General features: G+C 39.9%; 1 protein-coding gene across 6 annotated transcripts in view; it reads right to left on the reverse strand.

Annotated features, from left to right (window-relative positions):
* The window catches only part of MAST2 (microtubule associated serine/threonine kinase 2), a gene marked incomplete at its 5' end in the record, with an annotated part of 201,156 nt that overhangs the window by 160,362 nt on the left and 27,606 nt on the right, over positions 1-13,188 (reverse strand). For all 6 annotated transcript variants that reach the window (XM_082674649.1, XM_082674647.1, XM_082674646.1 and 3 more), the window contains 2 exons: positions 7,039-7,181; positions 12,210-12,357. In XM_082674649.1, coding sequence (XP_082530775.1) covers positions 7,039-7,181; positions 12,210-12,357 — 291 coding nt within the window. The remainder of the gene's footprint in view (positions 1-7,038; positions 7,182-12,209; positions 12,358-13,188) is intronic.

Below are 13,188 nucleotides of genomic sequence, written 5' to 3' on the forward strand. Positions count from 1 at the left end.
CCACATGCTGCACAGCACAGCCAAAAAAAAAAAATCCCCACACAATAATACTCAAAGTCACAATGAGATACCACTTAATACCCACTAGGATAGCTATAATTTAAAAAAAACAAAAAACAACAAAAACAGAAAATAAAATGTATTGGCGGGGCTTCCCTGGTGGTGCAGTGGTTAAGAATCCACCTGCCAATGTAGAGGACACAGGTTCAAGCCCTGCTCCAGGAAGATCCCACATGCCACAGAGCAACTAAGCCCATGAGACACAACTACTGAGCCTGCGCTCTAGAGCCCACAAGCCACAACTACTGAAGCCCACGAGCCACAACTAATGAAGCCCGTGCACCTAGAGTCAGTTCTCCACAAGAGAAGCCACCGCAATGAGACGCCCAGGCACCACAACGAAGAGTAGCCCCTGCTCACCACAACTAAAGAAAGACTGCACACAGCAACGAAGACCAAATGCAGCCGTTAATTAATTAATTAATTTTAAAAAATAAAAAATAAAATGTTTTGGCAAATATATAGAAAAAATGGAACCCTCACACACTGTAGATAGGGATGCCAAATGATGCATCCACTGTGGAAAACAGCTTATTGGTTCCTCAAAAAAATAAACAGAATTACCATACGACTCAGCAATTCTGCTCCCAGGAAGGAAGGTATATACTCCAAAGAACTGAAACCAGGAACTCAAAGAAATACTTGAACATGAATGCTCACAGTAACATTATTCACAATAACCAAAAGGTGGAAACAACCCAAATGTCCATCAACTGATGAATGGATAAACACAATGTGGTATATCCATTCGATGGGATCATATTCAGCCATAAAAAGGAACAAAGTACTGATACATGCTACAATATGGATAAACCTCAAAAACATTATGCTAAATAAAAGAAGCCAGACACAGATCACATACCATGTGATTCCATTCATAAGAAATATCCAAAATAGGTAATCCATGGAGACAGAATACAGATTGGTAGTTACCAGGGCTGGGATGAAGTTAAAATGGACAGTGACTGCTTAATGGATAAAGGTTTTCCTTTTACAGTGACGAAAATGTCTTGGAACTTGACTTTAATTCAAATTTCAATCCAGTTTTGAGCTTTGGGCTTTTCAAAGGTTACTTTTCTCTCTGTTAAACCTCATTTTCCTGGTTCTTCTTGAACCATCATTTCTGTTTGTAAGGCTCTGACTGAATTTAACATTCAACATGTCATCAGCATGGGATACTGATGCATACGTGATAAGCAATTTCTTCAGTGTCTTTATCCAAGATATTGATTAAAATGAATTAAGACAAGGACAAGAATAGAGGTCTGTGTGACATCATTTCAGGCTGGTACTGACACATTAAATCAACCTTTTTTTTTTTTTTTTTTTTTTTGCGGTACGTGGGCCTCTCACTGTTGTGGCCTCTCCCGTTGCAGAGCACAGGCTCCGGATGCGCAGGCTCAGCGGCCATGGCTCACGGGCCTAGCCGCTCTGCGGCATGTGGGATCTTCCCAAACCGGGGCACAAACCCGTGTCCCCTGCATCGGCAGGCGGACTCTCAACCACTGTGCCACCAGGGAAGCCCAAATCAACCTTCTTTTGTGGACATTATACTTCAAACAAGTATTAATCCAACCAGCTATAACATTAGTGAAGGTATTCCAAAAGTGCTTTACTCCTTCAGTAAGTAATTATACATTGCCTACTATGTAGGAGATACAATGCTACATGTCAACTAGGAACATGAGGATGGAAAGAGCCATTCCTTGCAAGTGATCAGTCCTATAAAGGCATCATTCCTGTGAAGGCCATGTCTGCCAATAAAGTAAAGAAAGAATCCCAAAAGTATATTTGGAGAATTAGTCAAACACTATCAATTAAAAGATTCCTGGGATTTACAGCCCTCCTATTAAAATGTCAATATTTGGTACAATTCACTGGTTAGGTCAACCTAACCAGTGAATTGTACCAAATTACTTGAATCCAACAGACTGATTTCAGAGAAAAAGCATCCAAGTCTAATCTTTCCATCTGTGGTCTCTGTCTCTAATGCCTCATTACCAATTTGCTAATGTCAATGAAAACACATCCACTCAATAATTACTTATTACTATATTTTATAATAATTGTTATAGAAAGCTATGGAAAGATTTTAAACATTACGGCTGGATAAATATTAACCAAGTGAAAATTTTAGAAGATAAAACTAAAAGAAAAGAGTAAGAACAGACATATCAGATCTGTGGTTTTGAAAGAATAGACTTTAGAGTGGAGAGTGGTTGGAAAGGAAGAAGAATGAATACAGGGTTAACAGTAACGAGGCCCCAACAATGATCCAAGAGACTGCAAATGTGGCTTAAACTGGGCCACATCCCTTGTGAAAAAAAGTAGAACCACTCAGAGATGTTGGGAGCTAGGACTTGATGGATGATTGGATGGGGATAGAGTAAGGGCAGAGGAGGAGTCAAAACAGACTTCTAGGTCTGTAGCTTTCTACTACTGGGGCGGGGAGTGGGGTGGGTCATGGTGCTATTTAACAAGACAGGGAACAACCGAAGAATCGGTTTAGGGGAACAGAGAGGAAGGATAAACAGATGGAGCGAGTCACAGACAAAGATCAAAGTTGCAGATACTACTCGACATATTCATGAGAAAGCAAAGAAGGAACTAACCTTATTTTAAAGATTATATACATACAATCTTATATATGTATTTTAAGATATATATGTAAATATCTTATATATATCATATATTATAATTTATATCATAAAAGGATATGTATATATGTTGCAGGAAGGGGGACCCCTTCCAGAGCCCGAGAGTGGGCTCTTGTCTAACACTTGGAAATGAATTGTCTGAGGAGACACATGTGCTGACAAAGCAAGAAACTTTATTGGGAAGGGGTGCCCGGGCGGAGAGCAGCAGGATAAGGGAACCCAGGAGAACTGCTCTGCCGCATAGCTCACAGTCTCAGGTTTTATAGCAATGGGGTTAGCTTCCAGTTGTCCCTGGCCAATCATCTTGCTTGGCTCCTATTTGGTCTGACTCAGGGTCCTTCTGGTGGCTTGCACATCTCTCAGCCAAGATGGATCCAAGCGTGAGGGTTTCTGGGAGGCTGGCAGCACATATCGTCTCCTCCCTCCTCCTTTTGGCCCTTCCCGAATTCTTCTGGGTTAGTTTTACAAGACATACTATGGGCTGGCGTGTCCTCCCTCCTTTAGGCCCCTCCCGAATTCTCCTGGTTAGTTTTTGGGTGGCAGCACCTAGTTCTTTATCAGAACCTCCTGTTGTGAGACAATTCACACAAGCGGTTATCATTGTGCCTGGCCAAGGTGGGCGGTTTTGGTCAGCGGTTCCCTAACATATATGTATGTACATATATCTTAAGATTAATAATTAATCTTGGACAAGATGTCACCTAAGTTTTTCCCTATCCCTAGTAACATACAATATAGTAGTATGATTGTATGATCCTTTTTATACATGCTCTGGAAACCACTAATTGGAATCATTGTCACTATATATATGGGGAAGATGGGCCTTCAGAGAAATCTTCTCAATAGATACTAGGAAACGAGGGAGAAGAAAAAAGTCTCCTCATAAACACAATCACGTAGATGTCGTCAAAATGAAAGTATTTGCTACATTAAGGCTTTTGGCTATCCATTCTCCAGAGTCTGGTCAAATCTAACCTCCTGCAAATTATCTCCCCAATAATTATACACAACACAATTCTTGTCTCCTTAGTTCCTTTTAAGTCATAATTAACATTCTATTAAGTGTTGTTATGTTACTTTTAAATTGTTTTTTGTTGTTATTATGTGAATCTTTTTGAACCAAAAATTCTCTGGAGGCTGGGTCTATGGACTATATAGGGCCGTAACTCTATTAACAACAAGAATACGTTATAGGACAGATTTTTCAGAAATGCCACAGCCAGAAGCTGGGGTGGCATCGAGGTATATTCAGTGTAAAGTAAGTCAAAGCAGGAAAAGTATTCGATACTATCAAATGTGCCACCAAACATAAAATACCAACTGGAAATCCTTGAGTAGGAGAATGAAAAAGGAGGAACTAGCTGAGGTTACTGTAAGTAAGCAAATAGCTCAGGAAAGAAAGGCACAGGAGGAAACAAAAGGCAGATCCCTGGGAGGAAAGAAGGAACTGGATTCAGGTCTAAAGAAGTAATGATTTTACAAATCCGTATATAAAAAAGACAAATAACCCAATTTTTTAAATGGGCAGAGTCTGAATAGACATTTCTTCAAAGAAGACATACAAAGGGCAAATAATCACATGAAAAGATGATCAATGTCATTAGTCATTAGGAAAACACAAACCAAAACCACAGATACCACTTCAGACCCACTAGGATAGCTAAAATCAAAGACAAATAATAGCAAATGTTGATCACAATGTGAAGAAACCAAAAATCTCATACACTGCAGTTTATCAAACACTGCTACATTTAAACAATTACCATACGACCCAGCAATTCCACTCACAAGAAAAATGAAAACTGTCCATGTGAAAATTGTAAACAAATGTTCATAGCAGCATTATTCATAATAGTCTAAAGGAAGAAACAACCCAAATGTCCATCCACTGACAAACAGATAGACAAAACATGGCATATCCATACAACGGAATATTATTCAGGAGTAAAAAGGAATGACATACTAATACATGCTACACAATGGATGGACCTTGAAAACATCGTCCTAAGTGAAAGAAGCTAGTTACAAAAGGTCACATAGTATAAGGCTCAATTTATATGAAATGTACAGTACAGGTAAATCTATGGAGGCAGGAAGTATATTAATGGTTACATAAGGCTAAGGAGATGTGAAAATATGAAGGTGATAGCTAAAGGGTATAGGAATTCTTTCTGAAATGATGAAAATGTTCTAAAATTGACTCCAGTAATGGCTGCATGTATCTATGAATATACTAAAAATCACTGAATTGTACGGTTTAAATGAGTGAATTTTATCATATGTGAATTATGTCTCAATAAGCTTTAAAAAAAATTAATTCAGGAATATTCTACTTCAGTTGGCCTAAGCTAGGAATTCAGCAAACTCAGTCCAAGAATTTCCTCTGCAACAAACCACCTTAAAATGAAACATTCAGCTTTACCTTAGTGGCAGTAGTTCTCAAAAGAGTGCATCTAGAAGTAGGTATAATGCTTTAAAGAAAATACGGATGCCTGGGACCACCCTAGACCCACTGGATCAAAATCTCTATGACGGTACATGGATTTTTTTTTTTTTTAAGTTCCAGATGTTAAAGAGGGGAGAGATGGGGCTTTAATAGACATGCTGAAAACAAGTAGGGAAATTTGAATATGGTTTTTATATTAAATTGATATTAAACTTCTTGGATCTGACAATACAGGTGACCCTTGAACAATGCAGGGGTTAGAGGTGCTGACATCTCCCAAACCCTCCCCACCCCTCCATGCAGTGGAAAATCCAAGTATAAACTTACAGTTGGCCCTCCCTATCTACAGTTCTGCATCCCAGGATTCAACCAATCATGGATCCTATAGTACTAGCATTTACTATTGGGAAAAATCCACATATAAGTGGGCCCACCCAGTTCAAACCAGTGGTGTTCAAGGGTCCGCTATATATTGTGGTTATTTAGGAGACTGTCCTTGATGTTAGGAGAAATACTTAAGAGGGAGGTAGCATAACATCTGTTACTTCCTTTGAAATCTTCAGGAAAAAAATATATACATACACACAGATTAAACAAAATGTGGCAAAATATAAAGTTACAACGAAATTGGTCAATCTAAGCAAGCTTAATTGGGTATACACTGTACCATTCTTTCCATTTTTCTGTAGGTTTGATATTTTCAAGATAAAAAGTTGGGGGCTTCCTGAGTGGCACAGTGGTTAAGAATCCGCCTGCCAATGCAGGGGACATGGGTTCGAGCCCTGGTCCGGGAAGATCCCACGTGCCACAGAGCAACTAAGCCCATGCACCACAACTACTGAGGCTGCATTCTAAAGCCCACGTGCCACAACTACTGAGCCCGCATGCTGCACATACTTAAGCCCGCGCACCTAGAGCCCGTGTTCCACAACAAGAGAAGCCACCGCAATGAGAAGTCCGCGCACCGCAATGAAGAGCAGCCCCTGCTCACCGCAACTAGAGAAAAGCCCACACGCAGCAACAAAGACCCAACGCAGCCAAAAATAAAATAAATAAATAAATAAATAAGATAAAAAGTTGGGGAAGTTCCACAAATGACCCTGATGGTCCCTGTGGCCTAAAAGTCACAGACTTCTTCCCCTATCCCCACTTCCCAGGATGGACAAATGGACAAAACTTTCTACTCCCTATGTGCCAACCCAAAAGATTTATGGTCCCAAAGAGTAGATAAGATTATTTTAACGGGAACAAGCTTCTGTTATTGTATCCTGAAAATTACTGTGTGCCTTGTCCTACATTTAGAGGTAAGAGTGTGAGATCAGCAGAAAGTTAACGGGTCCCCTAAGTAAAGAGGCAGGGCCACTGAGGGTAAAAGGGTACAAGATGCAATAATAGGCAGAAAACAACCTGCCCAGACTACACAGTGTAACCTCTGTTAGGTCCTGTCTACTATACAAAGTCTAGACAAAGAAAAGTCTCATTCTTTTCACCCAGTATATACTGAACTGCCTACTATGTGCAAAACATGTTCCCTATCTTCATGTACTAAATATGTATACCACAGAGCTGTACACAGAAGCAACACAACTTCACAAGATTTAGAATCATTTCTATAAGAAAGCTCCTTCTCAGGAAATTTATTCATTAAAGTTAGAATCATATTGAGTCTTCTTCTTGACTCTCATTATATAATCAGTACCAGTGACAGCATGAGAGCAATCAGAATACAGTCTATTAAATTCCATTCTTTCCCATAATTCGCTTTGAGAAATGAAACTAGCCAAACCCTAAAAAGGAAAATAATAGATGCAATAATGACGAATGACAACCAAGAATTTGTTCATGGAGCAAGGGACCATCTGTACTAACACTTACCAAACCAGCAGTCAGAGAAGGCGCAGACTGTCCGAGGGTCTGATTCCTCATTCGAACCAGGTTTGATGCTTCTCCTGAAGACTGCCAAGTCACCTGTCCCACACTGCTATGTACACTGCCAGACAAGGGGAGCAGCTGCTTACCTTCAACAACAAGGTTTGGAAAATTAACAAATTATTAATTAACAAATGAAAAAATACAATGATATCAAGTGGATTACAGGTACATTGATCCAGGGACTTCCCTGGTGGTCCAGTGGTTAAGACTCCACCCTCCCAATTCCGGGGGCCCAGGTTCGATCCCCGGTCAGGGAACTAGATCCCACATGCTGCAACTAAGACCCAGCACAGCCAAATAAATATATATATATATATATATATATATTTTTTTTTTTTAAGTACTTTGATCCAAAACAAAGTGAAGTCCCTCCACATCCATTTTAGAACCTGCAGCCCTCTAAAAATTCCAACTATATTGGTGGTGGTGAGAAATGCCAAGTGGAATACTGAACTGAGTTGATGACTATTTTAAATTCTCTGTAGGGACTTCCCTGGTGGTGCAACGGGTAAGACTCCACACTTCCAAAGCACGGAGCCCGGGTTCAATCCCTGGCCAGGGAACTCTGCATGCATGCCGCAACTAAGACCTGGCGCAGCCAAAATAAATTAAATAAATATTAAAAAAAATAAATTCTCTGTAATATCCACCATCATGCCAGGGCCCAACCCTGACACCCAACCTAGCAGGCTAGGAGTTTTCTAGTCCCTTCCATCCCACCTAGTTTCTCACCAACTCAATGCAATAAGAGTGGAGCTGACAGCTTTTCCTAGACAAATTTGGCCCTTAGGTTTCCAGAAGACAAACACTGAATATATACTATTCTTGCCAGGCTCCATGTGTTCAGTCCAGGTTGACCAACTGCCTTAATCCCACTGAGAGACTACAAGAAAATCACTTATAAAGACTAAGCATCTAGAATTACAATGACTTTCTACCTGAGGTTCAAGTCCCATTTCAACTCCCCTCACACCATTCTCACGTTGCTGCTAGTGATCTAATCAGAACAAACATGGTCACGTCATTCCCTTCTCATGACTCCCTACTGTTTAAAGAATTAAGCCACACTTTTTGCTTGTTTTGTTTTGGTTTTTTGTTTTTGGCGGCGCCACACAGCATGTGGGATCTTAGTTCCCTAATCAGCAATGGAACCTGCGCCCCCTGCAGGGGAAGGGCGGAGTCTTAACCACTGGACCACCAGGGAAGTCCTAAGCCACACTTTTTTTAAAAAATTTATTTATTTATTTATTTATTTTGGCTGAGTTGGGTCTTCATTGCTGCGCACAGGCTTTCTCTAGTTGCGGCGAGTGGGGGCTACTCATTGCGGTGGCTTCTCTTGTTGTGGAGCACGGGTTCTAGGTGCACGGGCTTCAGTAGTTGTGGCACGCAGGTTCAGTACCTGTGGTTCGCGGGCTCCAGAGTGCAGGCTCAGTTGTGGCACACGGGCTTGGTTTCTCCTTGGCATGTGGGATATTCCTGGACCAGGGCTCGAACCTGTGTCCTCTGCACTGGCAGGAGGATTCTTAACCACTGAGCCACCAGTGAAGTCCCCTAAGCCACACTTTTAAAACACTAAAAAACACTAAAAAGATCCTCCGTAAATCCAGATTATCTTCCTGGCCTGATCTCCTTCCACTCTTTCCAAACCCATTCACTCATTCAACTTAAATATTCTGCCCTGCATATTCAGCAGGCTTTATCTTGATCATCAATTCACTTGAAAACCCTTCTTTTTCCTGGCAAAATCCTATTTGTCATGGAAATACCCACTTTATAAAGAGGTATGAGCAAAAGGAGGTTTGGGTTTTGTTTTTGCTATAACATATCCTTTTACTGCAAACAAAGTGTGATGCAACTTATTTGCAGGGCAATTTAGCAAAACCTATTATAATTTTAATTTGAGTATGCTTGGACCCAGCATTCCACTTATAGGAATGTAAAGAAAAAAAAGTAGACCAGAACGTCTCCCTAGCAATGCTCATCATAATAAAATTGTAAATAAGATAAATGATCATTACCAGTTAATTATAATCCACGTAATGACATACTGAACCCGTTAAAAATAATGAGGCAGCTGAACATGTAGTCAAGAGAAAAATGTTCAACATTTCCTGTTAAGTGAAAATAGCAGAAAGGAAGCATATAGGGACTTCCCTGGCGGACCAATGGTTAAGACTTCACGCTTCTACCACAGGGGGCACGGGTTCAATCCCTGGTCGGGGAACTGAGATCCCACATGCCACACAGTGCGGCCAAAATGTAATAAAAATTAAAAATAAAAAGAATTTTTTTAGGGGCTTCCCTGGTGGCGCAGTGGTTGAGAGTCCGCCTGCCTTTGCAGGGCATACGGGTTCATGCCCCGGTCCGGGAGGATCCCACATGCCGCAGAGCGGCTGGGCCCATGAGCCATGGCCGCTGAGCCTGTGCATCCAGAGCCTGTGCTCTGCAACGGGAGAGGCCACAACAGTGAGAGGCCCGCGTACCGCAAAAAAAAAAAAAAAAAATTTTTTTAAAAAGGAAGCATATAGCTTATGATTCCAATGTTCATTTTTAAAATAAAGCTTATATATATTTATATAAGATTTTAAATGTATATTTAAATATAATGGAGTATATATAAATGGTTTGAAGGGAGGGAAAATAGAAGAAAGTAAAGATTAAGAAGGACACTTCACTTTTGACATGATGCATGTTATTGTACTCAAATTTTTTATAACTGGCATATTTTACATTTTTGATCAGGAACACACAATTTAAAAAAATCTAGTTATCTTTCAAGTCTGCTCTCAAATGCATGCTTTAATGAGAAGTCTTTCCATAAAATGCTCCACAAAAAATAATAATGGTTCTGTACTCAAAACTTCCACAAGCCCAGAGCAGAGCCTGCCTGGTTTCTTTTCTTCCTTCTGCAAATGTTGCCAAGCTCTCCAGGCGATCTGCCTATAGATGAGGATCTATATAACCTAAAGGAAAGCTAGTTTGTTAACTTTCCCCATCCACATATACAAAGGCTAGTATCACTCTATCTCCCTTCAAAATAAGGGCCTGCTAGGGAAAGAGGCTTATACAACAGCAGAAGAAACCCATTTGGACATCTACTGGTCAGGGCTTGAAGCATACCAAGAACTGCCAAGAATCTGAGGAACACAAACAACTTAAAAACAGAAGGAACAATATGAACAAATGGAGCAACTAGCCCTTTAGTAAACAAATAACTCAGAAAAAAAGAAAACTTCTTAAAAATTCTAATTATTATTCTTACAATAATTTGAGGATATTTTTAAGAAATATTCCCAGTTAAAGATGGCTGACTGAGCACATACTTGTATTTTTGTCCCCCAGGAAACTCCATTAAATGAGAATAAAGAGGGAATTCCCTGGCGGTCCGGTGGTTAGGACCCAGCACTCTCACTGCCAGGGGCCCGGCTTCAATCCCTGGTCAGGGAACTAAGATCCAGCAAAATGGCCACATGGCGCCACACGGCCAAAAAAAAGAGAGAGAGAATAAAAACAAAATAAATAAACAAATAAAGGCTACCACCAGAGAGAGAAAGAGAGACAGAGACAGACACATAGACACTCTACGAGGGAATGAACAAAATTTGGGGAAAATCTAAAGCATATAGATGAATCATAACCAATGGAACTGGGCAAAGAAAGGCATGAGGTATAATAAGCTTAGTGGAGCTTGTAATTAAATGGGGCATCAGGCTGCCCTGCAAAATCTCACGTAAGTTCAGTACTCAGTACTTAGATACCTAAGAGGACATAAAGTAAGACATAAGGCTGAAATCAGAGTAACTGAAAATCTGTAGACAGAACAGTCAAACACAACCACATTCCCACATTGCACCACCCAGTAGCCAGACAATTACCTCACAGGATAAAAGGGATTTATTAGCATCTCAGAGCAAAGCAATGGATTCTGGTTGTTAGGTGCTCAAAAGAAAAAAAGTTGATTCAGAAACAAAAGAAAACTTAAAAAAGAAAATTTTAATCCAAAAATAAAAAATCTATTTACTCATAGAGAATTAGAAGATAAATACATCCTTAAAAGAAGAGCAGAATGCTATGGGAAAAAAACAAACAAGAAATAGCTCTATGTGATTAAATACATGACTGACAAAATAAAATTTCAATAGAAGAGTGAGAAGAGAAAGCCAAGGGAACAGCCCTGAAAAGGTACAAAAATAAAAAGAAACTGAAAACTGTTTACAGTAGGCCAAGGAATGTAATAGGATTACATTTGCTTCTTCAACTAAAGTCAAATGGATTCTCTTTCTTCCATACTCTATTGATTGCTTAAAACTATGCCACATTTTAATTGCTTCCTATTTGGGCATGATGTCCTTGTATTAATTTTTCCCTTTGAATTTTTTAAGACTTTTCTATGGATGAGGTGGGGAGGCACTATGGGCTTTGGAATGAGTTTTGGAAATAAGAGAAAAAAGAAAATAAAAAGAAGCAAAGTTTGTGAAGTCTACAGAAGTAAGCAGAGAGCACAAATCATATTGAAAGGGAATAACCAGTGATAATGGTCAACCAGGAAATACTCAGCAGGTTCAGGAGGTTAGCATTCAGAAATGCCATGAGGAAACAGGGAAACAGTAAAGAAAGGAAGACAGCCTTACCCACAAGTGCTCTACATAACACTATTACAACAGAAGAAGGGGTCAAGATGCCAAGTCAGTTGATATACCCTTAAATATTGACAAAACAGTCACACAACTCTGGGGGTTTTTTTGTTTTTTGGCTGCATTGGGTCTTCGTTGCTGCGTGTGGGCTTTCTTTAGTTGCGGCGAGCGGAGGCTACTCTTCGTTGCAGTGCACCGGCTTCTCACTGCGGTGGCTTCTCTTATTGAGGAGCACCAGCTCTAGACACACGGGCTTCAGTAGTTGTGGCACGCAGGCTCTGTAGTTGTGGTTCGCAGGCTCTAGAGCACAGGCTCAGTAGTTGTGGTACATGGGCTTAGTTGCTCTGCAGCATGTGGGATCCTCCCGGACCAGGGCTCGAACCCATGTCCCCTGCATTGGCAGGCGGATTCTTAACCACTGTGCCACCAGGGAAGTCCCATTCCCACAACTGTTAAAAGAAAACAAAATTAGATACTTACCTGAAAAAGAACTGGCCGGGCTTCCTCTCCGTAACTTAGAGTCATCCTGACTAAGTTGTCGTTGAAGTTTAGCTTTTCCAGTGGATGAAAATATGTCAGGATTACTGAGCTTCCTGAAGAGCAGGGGACTAAGTCCAGTTATCACATCCTTCAAAGTGAAAGAAGTAAAACATAAGCCTTTAATGTCTTTTCTGAAAGTATAAGAACTAACTTTATATTAAATATCTCTACAACATTCATTACAGTTAAAAAGTGCCAACATTTTATATTTCCTGTTCAACAGCTAAAGCCAGAAACAAATTTCTTAGTGACAGCTGTTTGGGTATGCTGTGAATGATGTGGGACATTGAGTATAAAATGCCAAAGGAAAAATAGGGGATGAGATTCACAAGGTGACACAATAAGGCACTTTGACAGGATATATTATCCATAATGAGTACATGTCTAATTATGTTTATTTACTTTTCTCCATTTATTCACACTCTTCCTGTATCTAGTAAAGTATATTTTAGTTTTTAAAAAATCGTAAATAATAGACCTTCCTTTACCTGTCATACAAAGTTAGAAATACCCCTAACATTCAATTAATGCTAAAGTAAAACTCAGAGCCTTCTTTATGTCTATAATAGGAGCTGAACTCATGTTTTCAATGAAAAATTATAATAGTACAATGGAGGATATACAGACAATATGAAGCATTGACAGTGCCTTCCCATTGCCTTTATTTTAGTCTAACCCATCCCACCCCATCCCAATGCCACTTCCTCCTCACTCAGTAAGCATCATCAAGATGCAGACATTTTAAAGCAAACACCCACCTAATTAGCAGCATTAATGAGAAAATATTCTGGGTAAAAAAATAAAAAATAAGGCAAATGAGGCCTATCTTTTATATTTCAGTGAAGGAAGCTACAACAAACACAGATAAGTAGCACATCAATCTGACCTGGACAGTACAAAGACAAAATGAGAAGCATAA

This window comes from Grampus griseus, assembly GCF_964374135.1.
Source record: "Grampus griseus genome assembly, chromosome: 1".
Classification (NCBI taxonomy): Eukaryota; Metazoa; Chordata; class Mammalia; order Artiodactyla; family Delphinidae; genus Grampus; species Grampus griseus.